The 17,073-nt window shown below is 44.2% G+C and overlaps 1 protein-coding gene across 1 annotated transcript in view; it reads right to left on the reverse strand.

The window, feature by feature from the left end:
* Dnah6 (dynein axonemal heavy chain 6) overlaps nucleotides 1-17,073 on the reverse strand; it is a 205,061-nt gene that overhangs the window by 13,564 nt on the left and 174,424 nt on the right. Inside the window, exons 64-70 of the mRNA XM_059258003.1 lie at nucleotides 16,125-16,315; nucleotides 12,607-12,767; nucleotides 10,506-10,594; nucleotides 9,300-9,446; nucleotides 6,601-6,739; nucleotides 4,782-4,901; nucleotides 3,488-3,609 (exon numbers count right to left, since the gene is read on the reverse strand). Of these exons, the coding sequence (XP_059113986.1) occupies nucleotides 3,488-3,609; nucleotides 4,782-4,901; nucleotides 6,601-6,739; nucleotides 9,300-9,446; nucleotides 10,506-10,594; nucleotides 12,607-12,767; nucleotides 16,125-16,315 (969 nt within the window). The remainder of the gene's footprint in view (nucleotides 1-3,487; nucleotides 3,610-4,781; nucleotides 4,902-6,600; nucleotides 6,740-9,299; nucleotides 9,447-10,505; nucleotides 10,595-12,606; nucleotides 12,768-16,124; nucleotides 16,316-17,073) is intronic.

Genomic DNA, 17,073 nt, shown 5'->3' on the forward strand with positions numbered 1-17,073 from the left:
GGTGGAAGAGCAACCTTGCTGTGGGAGGTGGTGTACGCCTGGAATCCCAGCACTGGGGAAGCAGAGGCAGGCGGATCTCTGTGAGTTCAAGGCCAGCATGGTCTACAGAGCGAGTTTCAGGACAGCCAGGGCTATGCAGAGACTGTCTAAAAAAACCAAAACCAAAACCAAAAACTAAAACCAAACTACCAAACCAAACCAAAACCTCCAATAGTCTTCCCCAGGGCAGAGCACACTTCTACCAAATGCTCAGCCCTGAAAACACATATCTGTAACATTATACAGACTGAACAGATTGTATTTATGTATTTAGGAACACACACATACACAACATACATGCATATGCACACACACACACACACACACACACACACACACACACACGCTAACAACAACAATTAAAGAAAAGAGGCCACAGATTTGCAAGAGATCAAGGGGGTGGCACATAAGAGGCTTAAAGGGAGGGAAAAGAAGAGGGAATATAATCTCAAAGAACAACAATAATAAAAAAAGATACAAAAAATGCATATCTTGCTCTGACCACCCTGCATTCCTTTTTTTTTTTTTTCAAAATAAGGTATCTTGTGTAGTTTTGGTGCCTGTCCTGGGTCTCGCTCTGTAGACCAGGCTGGCCTTGAACTCACAGAGATCCGCCTGTCTCTGCCTCCCAAGTGCTGGGATTAAAGGCGTGCGACACCACCGCCAGGTGCAGCACCTCTCTGCATTCTTACGTCACTTCCCCCTGCTGCCTCCCTGTGTTTAACATGATCCGAGTGGCCTAGGTTTGCGCACTTCTTCGGAAAACTCCATTTCTCGTTGGTGTCCTCATGCTTATGTTAAGTCTGTGAACTCTTATCCCTGGGAAGCTGTACCAGTAACGCCAGTTCAATTCCACGGCTCAGTCGGGGCCTTGAGAGTGTGGACGTCTGTGGGGTCACAAACGGGTGTAATCTTGTCTCTTCTACACATGTCCGGCTGTTTTCTTCTCCGGGACTCTTGGCTTTTCCTATGGCAGAGGAGTTTCCCCTACATGGTGGTTAGGGAGGGGGTGGGATCATCAGGGGAAAGACAGATATCTGCAGATATGACATCCCAGCCACCGATTCCAGAGGACCCTTCCCGAAACTCAGCATGTGCGTAGACCGTGCTGGACATCTGTGTACAGAGTGGCAGAGGGAGGAGTGGCAGCCTTTGGTTTAGCCTCGGTCACATGCCCACCTCTGTACATTATATTATGGGTATGGGTGGTTTGCTAGCATGTTTGTGCAGCACGTTCATGCAGCACGTTCATACATGTCTGTGGAGGCCAGCGGAGGGCACTGAGTCCCCTGGAGCTGGTTGTGAGCTGCACGTGGGTGCTGGGAATCGAATCCAAGTCCCCAGTGCTCTTAACTGCTGAGCCGTCTCTCCAACTTCCACCTTATCAGAATCCTCTGGAGGGAAAAGCGGCAATTGCTCAAAGGAAGTGGCTGCAGTGTTAACCCGGAACTGTGCAAGAAGGAAAGGCGAAGAGAAACACATCTGGGGCTCATTCCACATCTGCTCTCCCAGTCATTCCACATCTGCTCTCCCAGTCATTCCACATCTGCTCTCCCAGCCATTCCACATCTGTTCTCCCAGTCATTCCACATCTGCTCTCCCAGTCATTCCACATCTGCTCTCCCAGCCATTCCACATCTGCTCTCCCAGTCATTCCACATCTGCTCTCCCAGTCATTCCACATCTGCTCTCCCAGTCATTCCACATCTGCTCTCCCAGTCATTCCACATCTGCTCTCCCAGTCATTCCACATCTGCTCTCCCAGTCATTCCACATCTGCTGTCCCAGTCATTCCATATCTGCTCTCCCAGTCATTCCACATCTGCTCTCCCAGTCATTCCACATCTGCTCTCCCAGTCATTCCACATCTGCTCTCCCAGTCATTCCACATCTGCTCTCCCAGTCATTCCACATCTGCTCTCCCAGTCATTCTGAAACCAATGGACAACACGAACGTCTCCATGGCTGGTTTACAATGCCGTGTGTGTGTGTGTGTGTGTGTGTGTGTGTGTGTGTGTGTGTTAGGGGTGAGGGGCGGGAGTGGGGTGGTTTTATCCCTCCTGAAGCTGTCCTCTGGAGGAGGCTGGGCCAGCCCTGTCTTCCCTCCTCCCTCTGCCATTTAGGAGAAAGGTCAGAGGTCAGAGAGGAGTAAACAGAAGGTTTAGCTCCAAGCAGATTCTCTCGAAAGCAGAGCAACGGAAGCCAGGACACATCATTTTAGTGCCCCTCTGAACGAAGCGGCATCACTATTGGCGAACATGAAATAAGTGTCAGAACACTGACCTCCTGGTGTGCTCTGGAGATTCCGGTGTTGTTAGAGGCCTCCATACCGAGGTAGACTTCACCTTCTTTCTTTCGGTTTTTCGAGACAGGGTTTCTCTGTGTAACAGTCCTGGCTGTCCTGGACTTACTCTGTAGACCAGGCTGGCCTCGAACTCAGAGATCCACCTGCCTCTGCCTCCCGAGTGCTGGGATTAAAGGAGTGTGCCACCACTGCCTGGCGACTTCCCCTTCTAACACACATACAGGCAAAACTTAAGTTGAAAAAAAAAAAAAAAAAAAAAAGATGATCTCCCTGCCCTGATCTCTTCAGGAGAATCTAACCCATGACCGTTAGAGATGTCTGGAGTCCTCGGAGATACAGCTCTGTTCTTTACAGATGCCTGAGATGAGGCTGGGTCATGCGAGTTCCTCATGTTGTGATGACCCCCAACCATAAAATTATTTTCGTTGCTGCTTCATCACTGTAGTTTTGTTACTGTTGTGATTCGTTATATAAATATCCGTGTTTTCCAGTGGTCTTAGGTGACCCCCAGAGGGGTCGTGACCCAGGTTAGAGTCACTGCTTTGGAGCCAGTGCTGTGGTCTGGTACCTTGACTGCTTTGAGAGAGCAAGGTTAATTATCTTCCTTGGATATTTTCCCAGGATCTGAACCAAGGGGCTGAGAAGAGACCCTTTGGGCACTTAAAACTATTCTGTTCTAATCTAACCATGTATATCCATAACCTTCATGTAACAGGAGCCAAATGTGTTCAGTGTGGTGGGAGAAGGGAACACACACACACACACACACACACACACACACACACACACACACTTACTCGTGTGTTAATCCAGAACTGTGTGTGTATGTGTGTGTGCATGTGTCTTAGGATTCTGTGAAGGCTGTGTCTAGGTACATTAAATTTCCTTGAGGCCTTGTTAGAGATTAGCATCTTCATCTTTTTGGAGTATGGAGCCGGAAGGATTCTGGCTACTGTGGGAATTGAGTCTCATTGAAGACCCTAAAGGCACCAGAAGGAATTGAAACCACAGCTGAAAGAAAGGTTAGCCAGTCTCTAACTTTTTTGCTGAGGGCGTTGTAGCTCACAGGGCTGTGAGGGCAGGACTAACGTCGAGTTTATCTACACAATATAACATGCTATTTTAAGAAGAAAGACGACACACCTGGAAAACGAGGTTGGCATTCTCATGCATTCCAAAAATTTCTGGATCATCTATCAAAGGCAGATCTTCAATGTAGTCCTTGAACTCTTGGAGACTGTCAGCCAAAGGGGAAAAATAGATGCCTGTCGGTAAAAAGCACAGACGATAAATGTGAATGAAATGGATCAGCACTGTCTGGCCTGGTTCTTATTTTAATTAAAAAATTATTTCTCTGTGTGTGTCTTCCCATGGGCGTGAACATGTAAGTGCATTTGCCTGTGGAGACCAGAAGGAGGGTGTTGGGTTCCCTGAAGCTGGAGTGACCGGTGATTGTGAGCGAGCCAACATGGGTGCTGCGAACAGAATTCATTTCCTCTCCAAGAACAGTTTGTGCTCTTAACCTTCAGCCACTGCGCTAGCCCTATAGTTACACTAATTTTTCTTGAGCCCTTAAGCATCAGAGATTATAATCACGATCTTTTCAGAGTATGGAGCCCAGAAGGGTTCTGGACACTGTTGGAAGTGAGTCTCATGAAGGATCCAAGTTTATGCTCATGTTAGAAATGGTCTTTGCATGAGCCGGGCGTTGGTGGCGCACGCCTTTAATCCCAGCACTCGGGAGGCAGAGCCAGGAGGATCTCTGTGAGTTCGAGGCCAGCCTGGACTACCAAGTGAGTTCCAGGAAAGGCGCAAAGCTACACAGAGAAACCCTGTCTCGAAAAACCAAAAAAAAAAAAAAAAAAAAAAAAAAAGAAATGGTCTTTGCATGGATTTGATAAGTAGATTCTAATTCGGCAAATCAAAGGCTACATTTGCAAAATGTTGAAATGAAGCATCACTGCCCTTTCCCTAATGATGCCAAGACATACAGTTGATTTGAAGCAGTGTCCAGGAACCCAACAATAGGAGCTTTATGAGCTTGCACTGTAGCAATCAGATTTCTTCCTCTAAAGAACGGACACCCGAGGCCATTGATCTATTTACTGTCTGACCCCAAATGAGTTACCTCCAACTCATACACCTTCGTTACTCAGTATTTGATAATGGAAGGATTCTCTAATTATATTAAAAATGCATTATTCCATAGCTCTGAAAATGCATTTAGATATAATACAATCAAATTTAATACAAAGCAAATTCACAGTAGTTGCTATATAATATGCAGTATTGTGTTCTTGTTACCAAACCAGCTCTGGCAGTGTCAGACATGGGGATGGGATAAAACTGTGAGGATGGACAGGGCACCTTGTTGGAAAACTGAAAGGCGCTGTCTGAGGATTCCAGGGAAGGGACTTTTTGCATAAAAGTCATTTACCTGACTCAGAGTATTTATAATCAGGGGTCAATGTTTCAGGAGAGAAAAATTTTTTCAAGACAGTTCGAAGGCATCTCTGATCCCAGGTGTCAGTCACTCTCCCGCCGTAGGTGATTTCACCTGAAAGGGAGCTTGCATTTTAAAATACATTACTATTTTTTTTACATTAATAAACATAACCAAATTTTATTTGGTTTATTTATATGCATATTTAGTTGGTATTGAAAGTAGTTGCTATATTTCTCTAATAAGCCAATTTTTAAAAAGCAGAAAAAAATCTAACGTGTATGCTCTGGTTATTTTACTTTATTTTTTAAAAGCTGTATATGTATGTATGTGATCCTGTATGAGTTTAGAGCCCATAGAGGCCAGAAAATAGCGTCAGGTCACTTGGGACTGGTGTTAGAGGCAGTCGTGAGCCAGTCAGTGCTGGGTCCTCTGCAAGAGCAGTGAGTGCTCTTAACTACTGAGCACTCTTCAGTCCTCTTCAGTCCCACAATTTCATTTTTTTCAAAAAACAGAAACTAAAGCTATTGGGCTCTACTGAAGGATTTCTTCCTTTTCCCTTTGTTTCAGAATGTTCTTGAGTGTTGACCACCACCCCCCAACTGTCAGATTCTAAAATGTACTCACTTTCCATGAAACACTGCTTTTGTTGAGCTCACTGAGAAAACAGACCTCACATTTATAGAAAGATCGTTGATCTGTACACACCTCATAAATTATTGCTATCAAGCCAGGAAGGAAAGATGGATCCAAAGTGAAAGAGAGAGCTTGTCTGTCAAAGATCAAGTCAGGGGGAATTCAAATTTATGGTTGCACTGTCTCTGTCTCCAGAGATGCATCACCCAGCATGCTTCAGTGTTGCTCAAAAACATGAGCAGGCAGGAACCACATGGAATGATTTTTAATGTTAATATAATGCCTAGGGGAAATTCGAGTTCCATTGGCACAATTCACTGTTTATTACTGTAGTGTTCCTGGAAGGATTTCATGTATGATATGACATTGCCAAGGTTGACGTAAGACTTTAACATACTTACTCATCTCAAATATTTAAAGAAGTTCCTAGGGTGAAGGAGATGGCTGTCAGCAAAGTGTCTGCTGCACCAGCATGAGAAGCTGAGCCTGGATCCCTAGCATCTACATCAAAGCCTTGTGGCTTGTGTCTGTACTCCCAGAACTGGGGATGAGGGCAGAGACAGGTGGGTCCTTGGAGTTCATTGGCCAGTCAGCCTAGCCAAATAATGAGCTCCAGGTTCAGTGAGAGACCCTGCCTCAAAGAGTGAGGTGGAAAGCTACCAGTGGTCACAGCCCCAAAGACAAATGGCTCTCCCTTTGCCTAGGGGGAGTGGGGGAGGGGAGGAGGGAGGTAGACATGATTAAGATACATTGGATATGTATATAAAATTTTCAAGGAATAAAAAAATTGGTTGAGTAGCACACTGAATGTTGGCCTCTAGATTTTACGTGTACACACATGTATAGCCATACACATGGGTAGTACATACCTCTCTCTCTCTCTCTCTCTCTCACACACACACACACACACACACACACAAACACACACACACACAAATGACATCTGTATTATTGCTACATTATTGTATTATCATTGGGGAGAAATGTCTCCCCAATTTTTTATGTGTAAATATTCTCATGACATGCTTATTGCTACTGTAAGTTCACAAAGGGGACATCAGTTGTCATTGCCAACATTAAGCATTGGAGGAGGACACAGTCTTCACAGGGGCCAGGCAGGTGTAAATCAATAGCTCTGTTCCGCAGCCAGATGCCCAGGCCCCATGCACACACTGACCAGTAATGTAAATGAGCGCATCCCAGGGGATCTTCCCTTCATGACAGTAAAGGTTGAGGTTCAGTAAGGCACATTCTCTATCACTGTCGTTAAATTCATAGCAGATATTCCAGCCTAGGGGGCCAAACTTCTTTCTCTCCTAGAATGGAAGATGAAAACATTCTGAGATATGACTGATGAAGTTAATTTTGTATGATGATGAGGAAGTGAATTTTCAGTATTGAAAAAATAAAAGTTTTCATTAATGGTGGGCATCCCCGTACGACAACTGGTTAAAAACACTTGGTTCAGCTTCAGTCAGGCTTTTACCAAACAGGCCACAGACATCTTCATTCAATATTCCCATGTTTCTAAAAGAAAATCTGTCATGGAAGATTTGGCAGGTCTATCAAAAGAAACTTTGTTCTGTAGAGTAAAAAAAAATATTTCAAGCTAGGAAAAAAACCCCACCTCACTTAGAGTTTGGCATAAAAACACTATAATTATGAGAGAGAAAGGGAAATGGGAAGGGGGGGAGAGAGAGAGAGAGAGAGAGAGAGAGAGAGAGAGAGAGAGAGAGAGAGACAGACAGAGGGAGAGGGAGAGGGAGAGGGAGAGGGAGAGGGAGAGGGAGAGGGAGAGGGAGAGGGAGGAGAGGGAGAGGGAGAGGGAGGAGAGGGAGAGGGAGAGGGAGGAGAGGGAGAGGAAGAGGGAGAGGGAGAGGGAGAGGGAGAGGGAGAGGGAGAGGGAGGAGAGGGAGAGGGAGAGAGAATTCTTGTCCTGGTTTTATTTCCATCGCTGTGATAAAATATTCTGACAAAAACAACCTAAGGAGAAAGGGTTTATCTTTACTTTAGCTCCAGGTTACAGCCCATCACCATGGGGAAGCCATGGCATTGGGAACTCCAGGTTACAGCCCATCACCATGGGGAAGCCATGGCATTGGGAACTCCAGGTTACAGCCCATCACCATGGGGAAGCCATGGTGGCAGGAACTCCAGGTTACAGCCCATCACCATGGGGAAGCTATGGCAGCAGAAACTTAAAGCAAGTGGCCCCATCACACACACAGACAAGAGCAGAGAGAATGCTCTGCTTCCTTTACTCTTACACAACTCAAGATCCAAGCCCAGGGCATGGTGCCACCTGCAGTGGGCTGGGTCTTCCCACACCAATTAATAATCAAGACAATCTCCCACAGACACCGCTTCAGGCCAAGTTGATCTCAACAACCCTGCATTGGTTCTAGGTTGTGTTAAATTGCATTTAGAACTAACCATCACATCACCATTTCTACTGCTTTAAGTTTTTCTATGCCTCGTGGTCATGCCATATCATGCTGGTTACCTGATGACTTCTCCATGGTGGCATCAATAACTGCAGACAACTAAAATTGGTATACATAATCACAATCTCTGTGTTATCATAGTGAAATTACCCCCTTTAATATTCTACTACCCCCCCAACTTCTTAATTTTAAACTAATGGTTGGCTCAGAAGTCGGTTCCATCTTCTCTCCTGTAGGTCAAACTTCGACTAAACGTTATACAGTTCCATCTATGGAGTTTCTGATCTCTTCAGGCCATTTGTTTGTTTATTCCATGTCTTGCATCTTTACCCATCCCTTTTTTCCCCAATGCCTCTTTCTCTGTAGAGCCCACACAGTTGAAAACCAGGAAGCTAGTCTAACCAATAACACTTAGAGGTAAAGAGTCAGAATTCGAGGACAGGGTCACAGGGTGTATAACGGACTAAGTAATGCATCTTGAACAGATGGAAGGAATCTGGTGCAGCTTTGAAGGTTATCTTTCAGAGGGTTTAGGGTTTTAGTTAGAGGTAAGAAGGAGTCTCTTAAAGGTGGTGAACTCATCCTGAGGAGCAGGTAGGAGCGAACTACCACAAGGACAATATGTGAACCAAACTGAGTGTAGTGACATGCACCTGCTGTCCCAGCTTCTGGGAGGGTAAGGCAGGAGGGCGAAAAGTCAAGGGAAGTCTGGGCTGTGTGGTAGATTGTACAAAAGTAAAGATTGTGCCTCAAAACAACAACCAACAAAAAACAAGGTGATCTTGAAGACTGGCAAAATATATGTGGGTGAGTAAAGGATAAAAATATTCTTGGAGTTTTTATTGTAGGTTATTGAGTGAAAGAGATCACCAGTTTGGGGACTGGATTCTGGAGGGGAAGCAGATTTGGGGTATGAGGCAGAGTTGAGCTGTTGAACTGGACCTCATGCATTCACCTGGGTGATGGTATTCTCTAGGCAGATCAGGATAGAGGCAAGAGCGGGGGCTGTGGGAATGCTTAGGCAAGAAAAGGCATAGAGATTGGTGGCTGAACTAAATAAACTTTGGTTCCAACACAGAGTGAGCCCTTAGAGTTTTAAAATGCTATTTTCAAGTTTTCACTTATGTATTAACTATTTACATATTTCTAATATAGACCACTTCTTTATTGCTGTTAAAAAGCAGAATTGGAGTCTGGAGCGAGATGCCCAATGGGTTAAGAGTGCTTGCTGCTCTTCCGGAGCATCCAAGTCTGGGTCCCAGCACCCATGCCAGGTGGCTCATGACTGTTTCTAACTCCAGAACCAGAGGATCCAACACTGTCTTTTGGTTGGCCCAAGCACCCACACATATATGGTATACACACACTCAGACACTTACACAAAAATAAATAGAAATAAGCAAATCTTTTAAAAAAGCAGAATGGAGTTTACCTGAATAATTGCGTGGAAGAAACAAATGCCAAATATTAGTTGTCTCCATTTTCTTCCAAGTATATTCTCTTCAAAAAACGAAGGTGTCATTTCAGTAAAGGCTCTCCTGATATTTGCACGTAAGCCCTTTGGAGGCTCATTGGTTACCTGGATTTAGAGAACATATGTGACAGAGGAGATGATTTTATAGGGTCGCATTATTTCTGGAGAGCATGCATATACTGGAGCCACCGAGATGGATAACTGATGCCAATGGGGCATTTTTGGAATGGTCAGGCCTACTTTGTGTCGTGTGTGTGTGTGTGTGTGTGTGTGTGTGTGTGTGTGTGTGTGGTTATGTGCACACCCATGTATGCTCAGGGGCTAGAGGAGGTTGTCAGATGTTCTACTTATCATTTTCTATTTTATTTATTTGAGACATAGTCTCTCACTGACCTTAGAGTGAGAGTGGCAAGCCCCAGTAATTTTCTTAACTCTGCCCTCCATAGCACTGGGGTTTTAGGTATATATGCTATGCCTGGCTTTTTATATGAGTGCTAGGGATTTGAACTCAGCTCCTCATGCTTGCACAGCAAGTTCTATTACTCACTGAGCCATCTCCCCAGCACCGCTACGTTTTGTCTTGTTTATCCACAGACCATGGAGAACAGAGCCTAGTGGGGTCTTCAGAACTACCATGTTGAACCACCATCACAAGGACCTCAGACGTTTCCATCTAGGGTCCTTCCCCTATTAAACATAAGACAGAAAGCCTAGTAATTCTCCATTGGATCTGTGGTCATTTCAAAATAAAGAACTATCCTGCATACTTTGTCCCACTATGTCCCATGACATGAGGGGAGGGAGGCAAGAGGTGTCTCTTGTTTCTCATATGCAAAGATTTCCCTCATATTGGAAACTTACCGCACTGAAACCCGGAAACTGGAGGCCTCATGTCTGTCAAATGCAGAAACAGTCCCTTAGCTCTGAGAGGGGACCATCCTCATAACTCCATGCATGTAGCATTTTCTTGCAGAGGGGAGAGTCGGAAGAGTTGAATGGCCAGTAGACCAGGACACGCAAAAATGAACACTGTCTTGGGAAACCCCTTCCCTGCCTGCTCTTACAGTCCCTTATGTGGGTCTCTTCAAGATCTGGGACCCCTGGAGCCCTGGGTGGATACTCAGGGACCAATTCTCTCACATTCTAGTTGTTTGCATGCATTACCTTGACAGAATTCTGGAGGACTGTCACAGGAAATGTGGAACTAGGCATGGAGCTTAGAAAAAGCCGGAACGTCTCCTTAATTGTCTGATCTGTTAAAACAAAGACAAAACAACAGGAAAGAAAATGTAGAGCTTGTAGGAGTCCCTTTCTAGGGAAGGAAAACTGCTGTGAAAGACGCAGTTCATACAGTTCAAGCATACCATAAACTGTACCTCTGGAAGCTGGCATGCTTCCATAAAGAAATTAGACATATCAATAAAGTACTTACCTTTTTTTATTTAATATATGTTTTTATTGGTTCTTTGAGGATTTTTGATCATCCCCATCTTTCCCCTGACTCCTCCCACATCCCTTCAGTACAACTTTGAGTCTTTTTTCACACCTGTCAAGTCCGATTTGTACTGCTCAAATATTCTCAGATGGGTGGCCTTCCAGTGAAGCATGGACACCTTACCAGGGCCACACTCAGCAGAAATCGACTTCCCTTCTCCCAGCAGCTATCAGTTGCCAATATAGCTCTTTGGCTGGGGGTGGCGTTGTTCGAATCTTAAGCGGTCTTATTAATAGAAAACCCTGAGCCAGATATTGGGGTAAAAGCTGAAAGATCAGAGAAGCAGAGCAAGCCACAGCCGACCTCCCCTTGCCAACTCCTCAGCCGACCCTGAAAGCCTCTGAGTCCTCACGGAAAAGGTCTCAGCCAAAAAGAGCCTTTAGTTCCTGTCTCCTCACGCCTTATATACCTTTCTCTGCCCTGCCATATTACTTCCTGGGATTAAAGGCATGTGTGCTTCCCAAGCAAAGGCATGAGATCTCAAGTGCTGTGATTAGAAGTGTGTGCCACCACTGCCTGGCTCTGCTTCTCTCCTATACTGGATCAATTTCATGTAGCCCAGTGTGGCCTTAACCTCACAGAGATACAGATGGATCTCTGCCTCCTGAGTGCTAAGATTAAAGGTGTGTGCCACCACTGCCTGACCTTTATGTCTAGTCTAGTGGCTGCCTCTGTCCTCTGATCCTCAGGCAAGCTCTATTAGGATACACAATAGATCACCACAGGGTGGGACCTCATGCCCACCTCCTCAGTCTTTTAAGGCTTCTTGAAGAGCTGGCAAGAAGAGGAAGGAGCCCTGCTGCCAGGAACTGCTTTTGTGATGCTGGATCCTGACCTGTAGTGAAGACCTTGTCATTTCTCATTGGGTGTGAGATCATTTCCCTTCTGTTCATTTCCCATTTAAATGTATAGGGATGGCATTGGGGATGAGGGGCTTCCAGGGAAGGTGACTTAGTAATCAAGGCAGCTGGGTTACCCTGTAAAGAAGCACTGTTTTCTCAAGAGGCACAGTGAGCAAATGAGACAAGAGTCATATAGCTCTTATTTACCCTCTCTGAAAGCTTTCCATAGTTGGCAAGGTCCCAAAGAAAGGGTCATGGATACCCTAGGCCATTTGGTACTCTCCATATGGCATCCTGGTTCTGATTTTTTTTGGAGATAACACAAACCAGGCTGGCCTTGAACTCACAGAGATCCACTTGCCCTTGCCTTCAGAGTACTGGCATTAAAGGTGTGTGCACCACCACACCTGGTCCTGTACTTTTTTCTATTTCTACTTTGTTTTTATTTTAGGTAGCGTGTCTTGTATGTAGCCCAGGCTGGTCTTGAACTTGCCTTGTAGCCAAAGATGACTTTGCACTCCTGATCTGGCTGCCTTTATGTCTCAAGTGTAGGGATTCAAGGAAAACGCCACAATGCTGAGGCTGTGCTTTTCATTGTATAGTGTAAGATTTAATGTCTTTTCTTGACCCAAGCCTGTTTTTCTGTTTCTTTTCATCCCACCCATAAGATACACTCTGAGTTCAGGTGGCTTCACAGAACTCAAGGTGGACCAGATGGTTCGGTGTGCCATCCCCTTACTTGGAGTTCAAAGGCCTGCTTTTGAATCCTGATTGGGTGGAACATTACCCAGTTTCCCTATTGCTCAAATCTTTCTTCTCAATAGGAGAAAGCACGAGGTCTACAACGGAGAATTGTCATTAGACCGTCTGGACAAGAAAAGCTGTTTGAGGATGCTGTCATTACTCAGAAGCAATGTGCACAACTCACTTGGATCTGTGAAGGTTTTGATCAGCTCTTCCATTGCCAACATCCAGGAGACGGCAAGATGGCAGTTCTGCAGAAACACCCAGTTTCCCGATTTCATTGCATCCTTGATCATCTTCTCCGCAATGGGGCCTTGCCCCTGTCCCAGTGAGATTGACTGAACTCTGAGGGGAGCAACAGTGCAAGCCTTTCATGTGATTTTTAAGCAATATAGATATTTTAATTAATTTTTAAATTACATTTATCTACATTCTCTGCACACGTGTGTGTGACACATATACATACATGGGTACTTAGGTTCCATGGTGTGCATATGGAAGTTACAGGACAATTACAGGAGACAGATCTCTCCTTCCATGGCGTGGGACCCAGGGACTGAACTTAGGTCATTAAGCTTGGCTGCAGATGTTATTGCTCAGTGAGTTTCAACTCACTGCATCATTCAGGTTGGCCATGAATGAGAAGTTCTCCTCCTCCACCTCCTGAGTGTTAGCATTACAGGTGTGCACAAGGACACCCAGCTTGTCAATCTTTTAAATGATCTCTCCTGTTTATATTTCATTTAAGAAGTATTTTCATACTTCAGGTGATATTTTCTATATTATCCTCTATTTATTGCTTTGCCTACCATGTTCATATCTACCAGTTATCAGGATTGATCTACATGCATAAAGTTCACTTTATGTGTATGGCCATCCCACTGACTCAGGACTACATAGAAACATGATCACATTTTCTTCATTGCTTTGGAGTGTCACTTCATCGTAAATGTTTTCCCAAATTAGGTGTGTCTATTTCTGATTTTTCTATTCTCTTTTAGCCATCTATTTATCTAGTTTTGACCAGGACCATAATGACTCTTTCTAATAGTAACAGCAAGTCTTGACATGTGTTAAAACATATCATCTCATCTTGCTTAGCTTCAGTAATATTTCATTCCTTTTAACCATCATAAAGTGTGTGGTTCAGTGTCTTCCAGTGTATTCACAACACTGAATGGCTGGTGAGTCACTGCTCATTTCAGAAAGATTTTCACACCCCCAAGGAAACCTCATACCCACTGTTAGAGTTCTTCAGAAAAACGGAACCAATAGAACACACACACACACACACACACACACACACACACACACACACACACACACACGTTCTTACAGCAGATACATTCTCATGACATACACAATTGTGTGTATATGTTCCTATGTAAGATATAGCAGGTATTGGCTCATGCAATCATGGAGGCCAGGCCAACCCACAGTCTTCCACCCATAAGCTGATCATGCAGAAAGCTGGTCATTTCATTCGGTCCGAGCCCACAGGCTTTGAGACAGGGTGCCAGTGCCAAAGGAACATGTCTTCAGCCATCTTTCTGTGCCTTTCTCTGGTTCTCTCCTGGGACTTTAATCCTTTGTCTTTCTGCTCTGCACAATCTCAGCTGACCTGTGTTCACACCCACTGTGTCTGTTTCCTGCCTCCTCACATGTGTGTTGTCTCCCTTCAATGCAACCTCCATTTCCGTATTGCATTTCTCACCTCTATAATGTCTACCTGCTTTCTTTATGGAAACCCTGCTTATGATATTCTTTTTTGGGTAAGACATCTTTTGTGTTTTCCCTCAGTCCCTTGTCTGTGCTTTCTTTTAGCTGTTATGAATAAAATTAAAACAGTCCAAGTTTTTGTTGTTCAAATATTGAATATTCTTATTTATATGTGGAAGATAAAAAAGTTGATGTTTTTTGCTTCTTGTTTTTCGAGTCAGGGTTTCTCTGTGTAACAGCTGTGACTGTCCTGAAACTCACTCTGTAGACCAGGCTGGCCTCAAACTCACAGAGCTCTACCTGCCTCTGCTTCTCGAGTGCTGGGATTAAAGGTGTGAGCCACCACCGCCTGGCTAAAAAGTTGATTTTAAAGACATATAGAATAGGATCATGGTTCAAACTGACTCTGGGAAGGGGTTTTGGTGAGGGATAAAGGATAGTCAACAGGTGCAGGGTGCAGGTGGACAGGAAGATTGTACTAACTGGTTGACAGCAGTTAACTGCATATTTCAAAATTGCTAGTAGAGAGGATTTTGACAGAGATGTCAATCACACAGATCTGATCTTAACACACAGTATACACGTCTGATGACATGTAATTCATAGTTACTATGTGTGTGTATATATATAATACATATAATGTATATATACTTATAGTAACTCGTAGTTACTATGAATCAGTTAAAATATATTTGACAAACTTTATTATGTTAAGTTCAGTGTACTACATTCTTCACAGTAAGTTGCTAATTATTTCCCCTGAGAATGAACCATACACTCCCATTTTTCTCGTTTCTTTGGTTGCAATGCAATTTTTTGAAGTGTAGATTTTTTGAATATGTAATATGGAAACTGTAGAAATCAGGTTGTCACCTCTCTCTGATGCTTACTATTGCTGTTGCGTGGTTGCTATTTTTATTTAGTGACGTATTTATCAAACATTTGTATTCTTTGCAATGTATACATGCTGATCTGTCTGGTTGGTGGGCTTGGCGGTCAGCCGGCAGCAAAGAGGTTTTACCCAGTGTCTGGAGTGACAGCAAATGGCTGATTTGCACATGGGCTCTGTGTGTCTGCATGCTCATCAGGGAAGGAGAGAACTCAGCCTGCTTGCCTGTCAGACTGGAGCATGGTGCTTTCCAGACTTCAGGATCAGCCTGAAGCAATGGCTCTTCTTAGGTCTCAAGACTTTGGCCTGGAGCTCATACCATCACCTGACCTGGATCTCTGCCTCTCAGACTTGGACTGGAGTTATACATCATCAGCTCTTCAGAGCCTCCAGGGTGCTGACTGCAGAGCTTGGACCTCTCAGACTCCATAATTACACGATCCAATTCCTTATAATAAATTTCTATACATAAACATACACACACACACACACACACACACACACACACACACACACACCCCACATCAGTAGCCTATGATTCTGTTTCTTTGCAGAAGCTTAACAAATATGGACCATGAAACCTAAATGAAGAAATGGGATCCATCATCTCTCTGTAATTCTCTGTCCAGGGACTAGGCCATACCAACAACTTCAACTGGATCCCATTGAGCTAGAGGTCATCTTGAGAAAGATGAAATTATAAGGACATAACAATTCTGTTCTTAAACATATTTGAACATAAGGAGCAAGGTTCATTCTTTTTATGATTATTGATTGATAATCATGTATTAAATGCTACATAGGTTCTAATATATTTCCACTAGATTTTACTTTAATTTTAGGCAATCTCTCTTTGGCTCAGATAAAATTTACACCTGTGCTTATCATTCTGACCCCCCTTTAACAATACATATGGCTGAGTATTAAGCCAGTTTATTTAGTAAGGGCTGCTTGAATGGAAAAACCCTGCTCCACAGGGGAGGACACACAGACGTACCTTAGTATATGGTTGATATGGACAATAACAATGTTATATATAATACACATATGCACACACACACACAAACATATATAACCTCATGGTGTGATCTTACCGTTCTGCATACCCGCTCTCCCGGGCAAACCTTTGAAAGGCGCCCATGGGATCAGAGCCTGTGCTCAAGATGAACACCAGGGGTGTGCTACTTGACATGTCCTGATACAGAGTGGCCAGGTCTACTGGGGGTGTCTCGATAAACTGTTTGCCAAGATTCTCTATCACAAAGTCTGTAAGAGCAAACACCACCTGAAAGTCGGAAAGGAAAAAAAATGTTAAAAGTAGTATGCTGGATAAGGATGCTTGACATTCTTATCCTAATTTTTTCTCTCTTAGATGAGGGCACTCTGTACTTTGGTATTTAAAAAAGAACCTATTTTGTTTTTAATTATGTGTATGTCTGCATGTGGGTATGTGCAAGTGAGTATAGGTACCGTTAGAGGCCAGAAGAGGGCCCGAATCCCCTGGAGCTGCATATGCCACGTGTATGCAAGTGACCAGCTGTTAGCTGCCTGAGCTGGGTGCTGGGAACCAAACTTAGGACCTCTGAGAGTGTGTGTGTGTGTGTGTGTGTGTGTGTGTGTGTGTGTGTGTGTGTGTGTACACATGCACATGCACTCTAGAGGGCATGTGCATGTACGAAGGTCAGAAGACCACTTTAGAAGGTTGGTTCTCTCTTTCCGCTGTGGGATCAGGGCACTGAACTCAGATCACCAGGTTTGCACAGCAAGTGCTTTTACCCACTGAGCCTTCTTGCTGGCTCACCAAGAATTTTTTTTTTAGAATGAAATTTCGTCTTTGAGTCTAAACATGCTGCTTCTGAAGAAGGCTGAAATTGTGTATAAGACTGCAGTACTTCATGGAGATCACCTATGCTGGAATGTCTCCTCTCCTGAAGGAACATTTGACTCCAGCAGATAGGATCATTGGACACCAAATGGCCCTGCTTTAGAACAGACTGAGAACAACAGGTCAGGCACCTTACACTCATGACACGAGATCTTGTC

Source organism: Peromyscus eremicus, chromosome 3 (assembly GCF_949786415.1).
Source record: "Peromyscus eremicus chromosome 3, PerEre_H2_v1, whole genome shotgun sequence".
Classification (NCBI taxonomy): Eukaryota; Metazoa; Chordata; class Mammalia; order Rodentia; family Cricetidae; genus Peromyscus; species Peromyscus eremicus.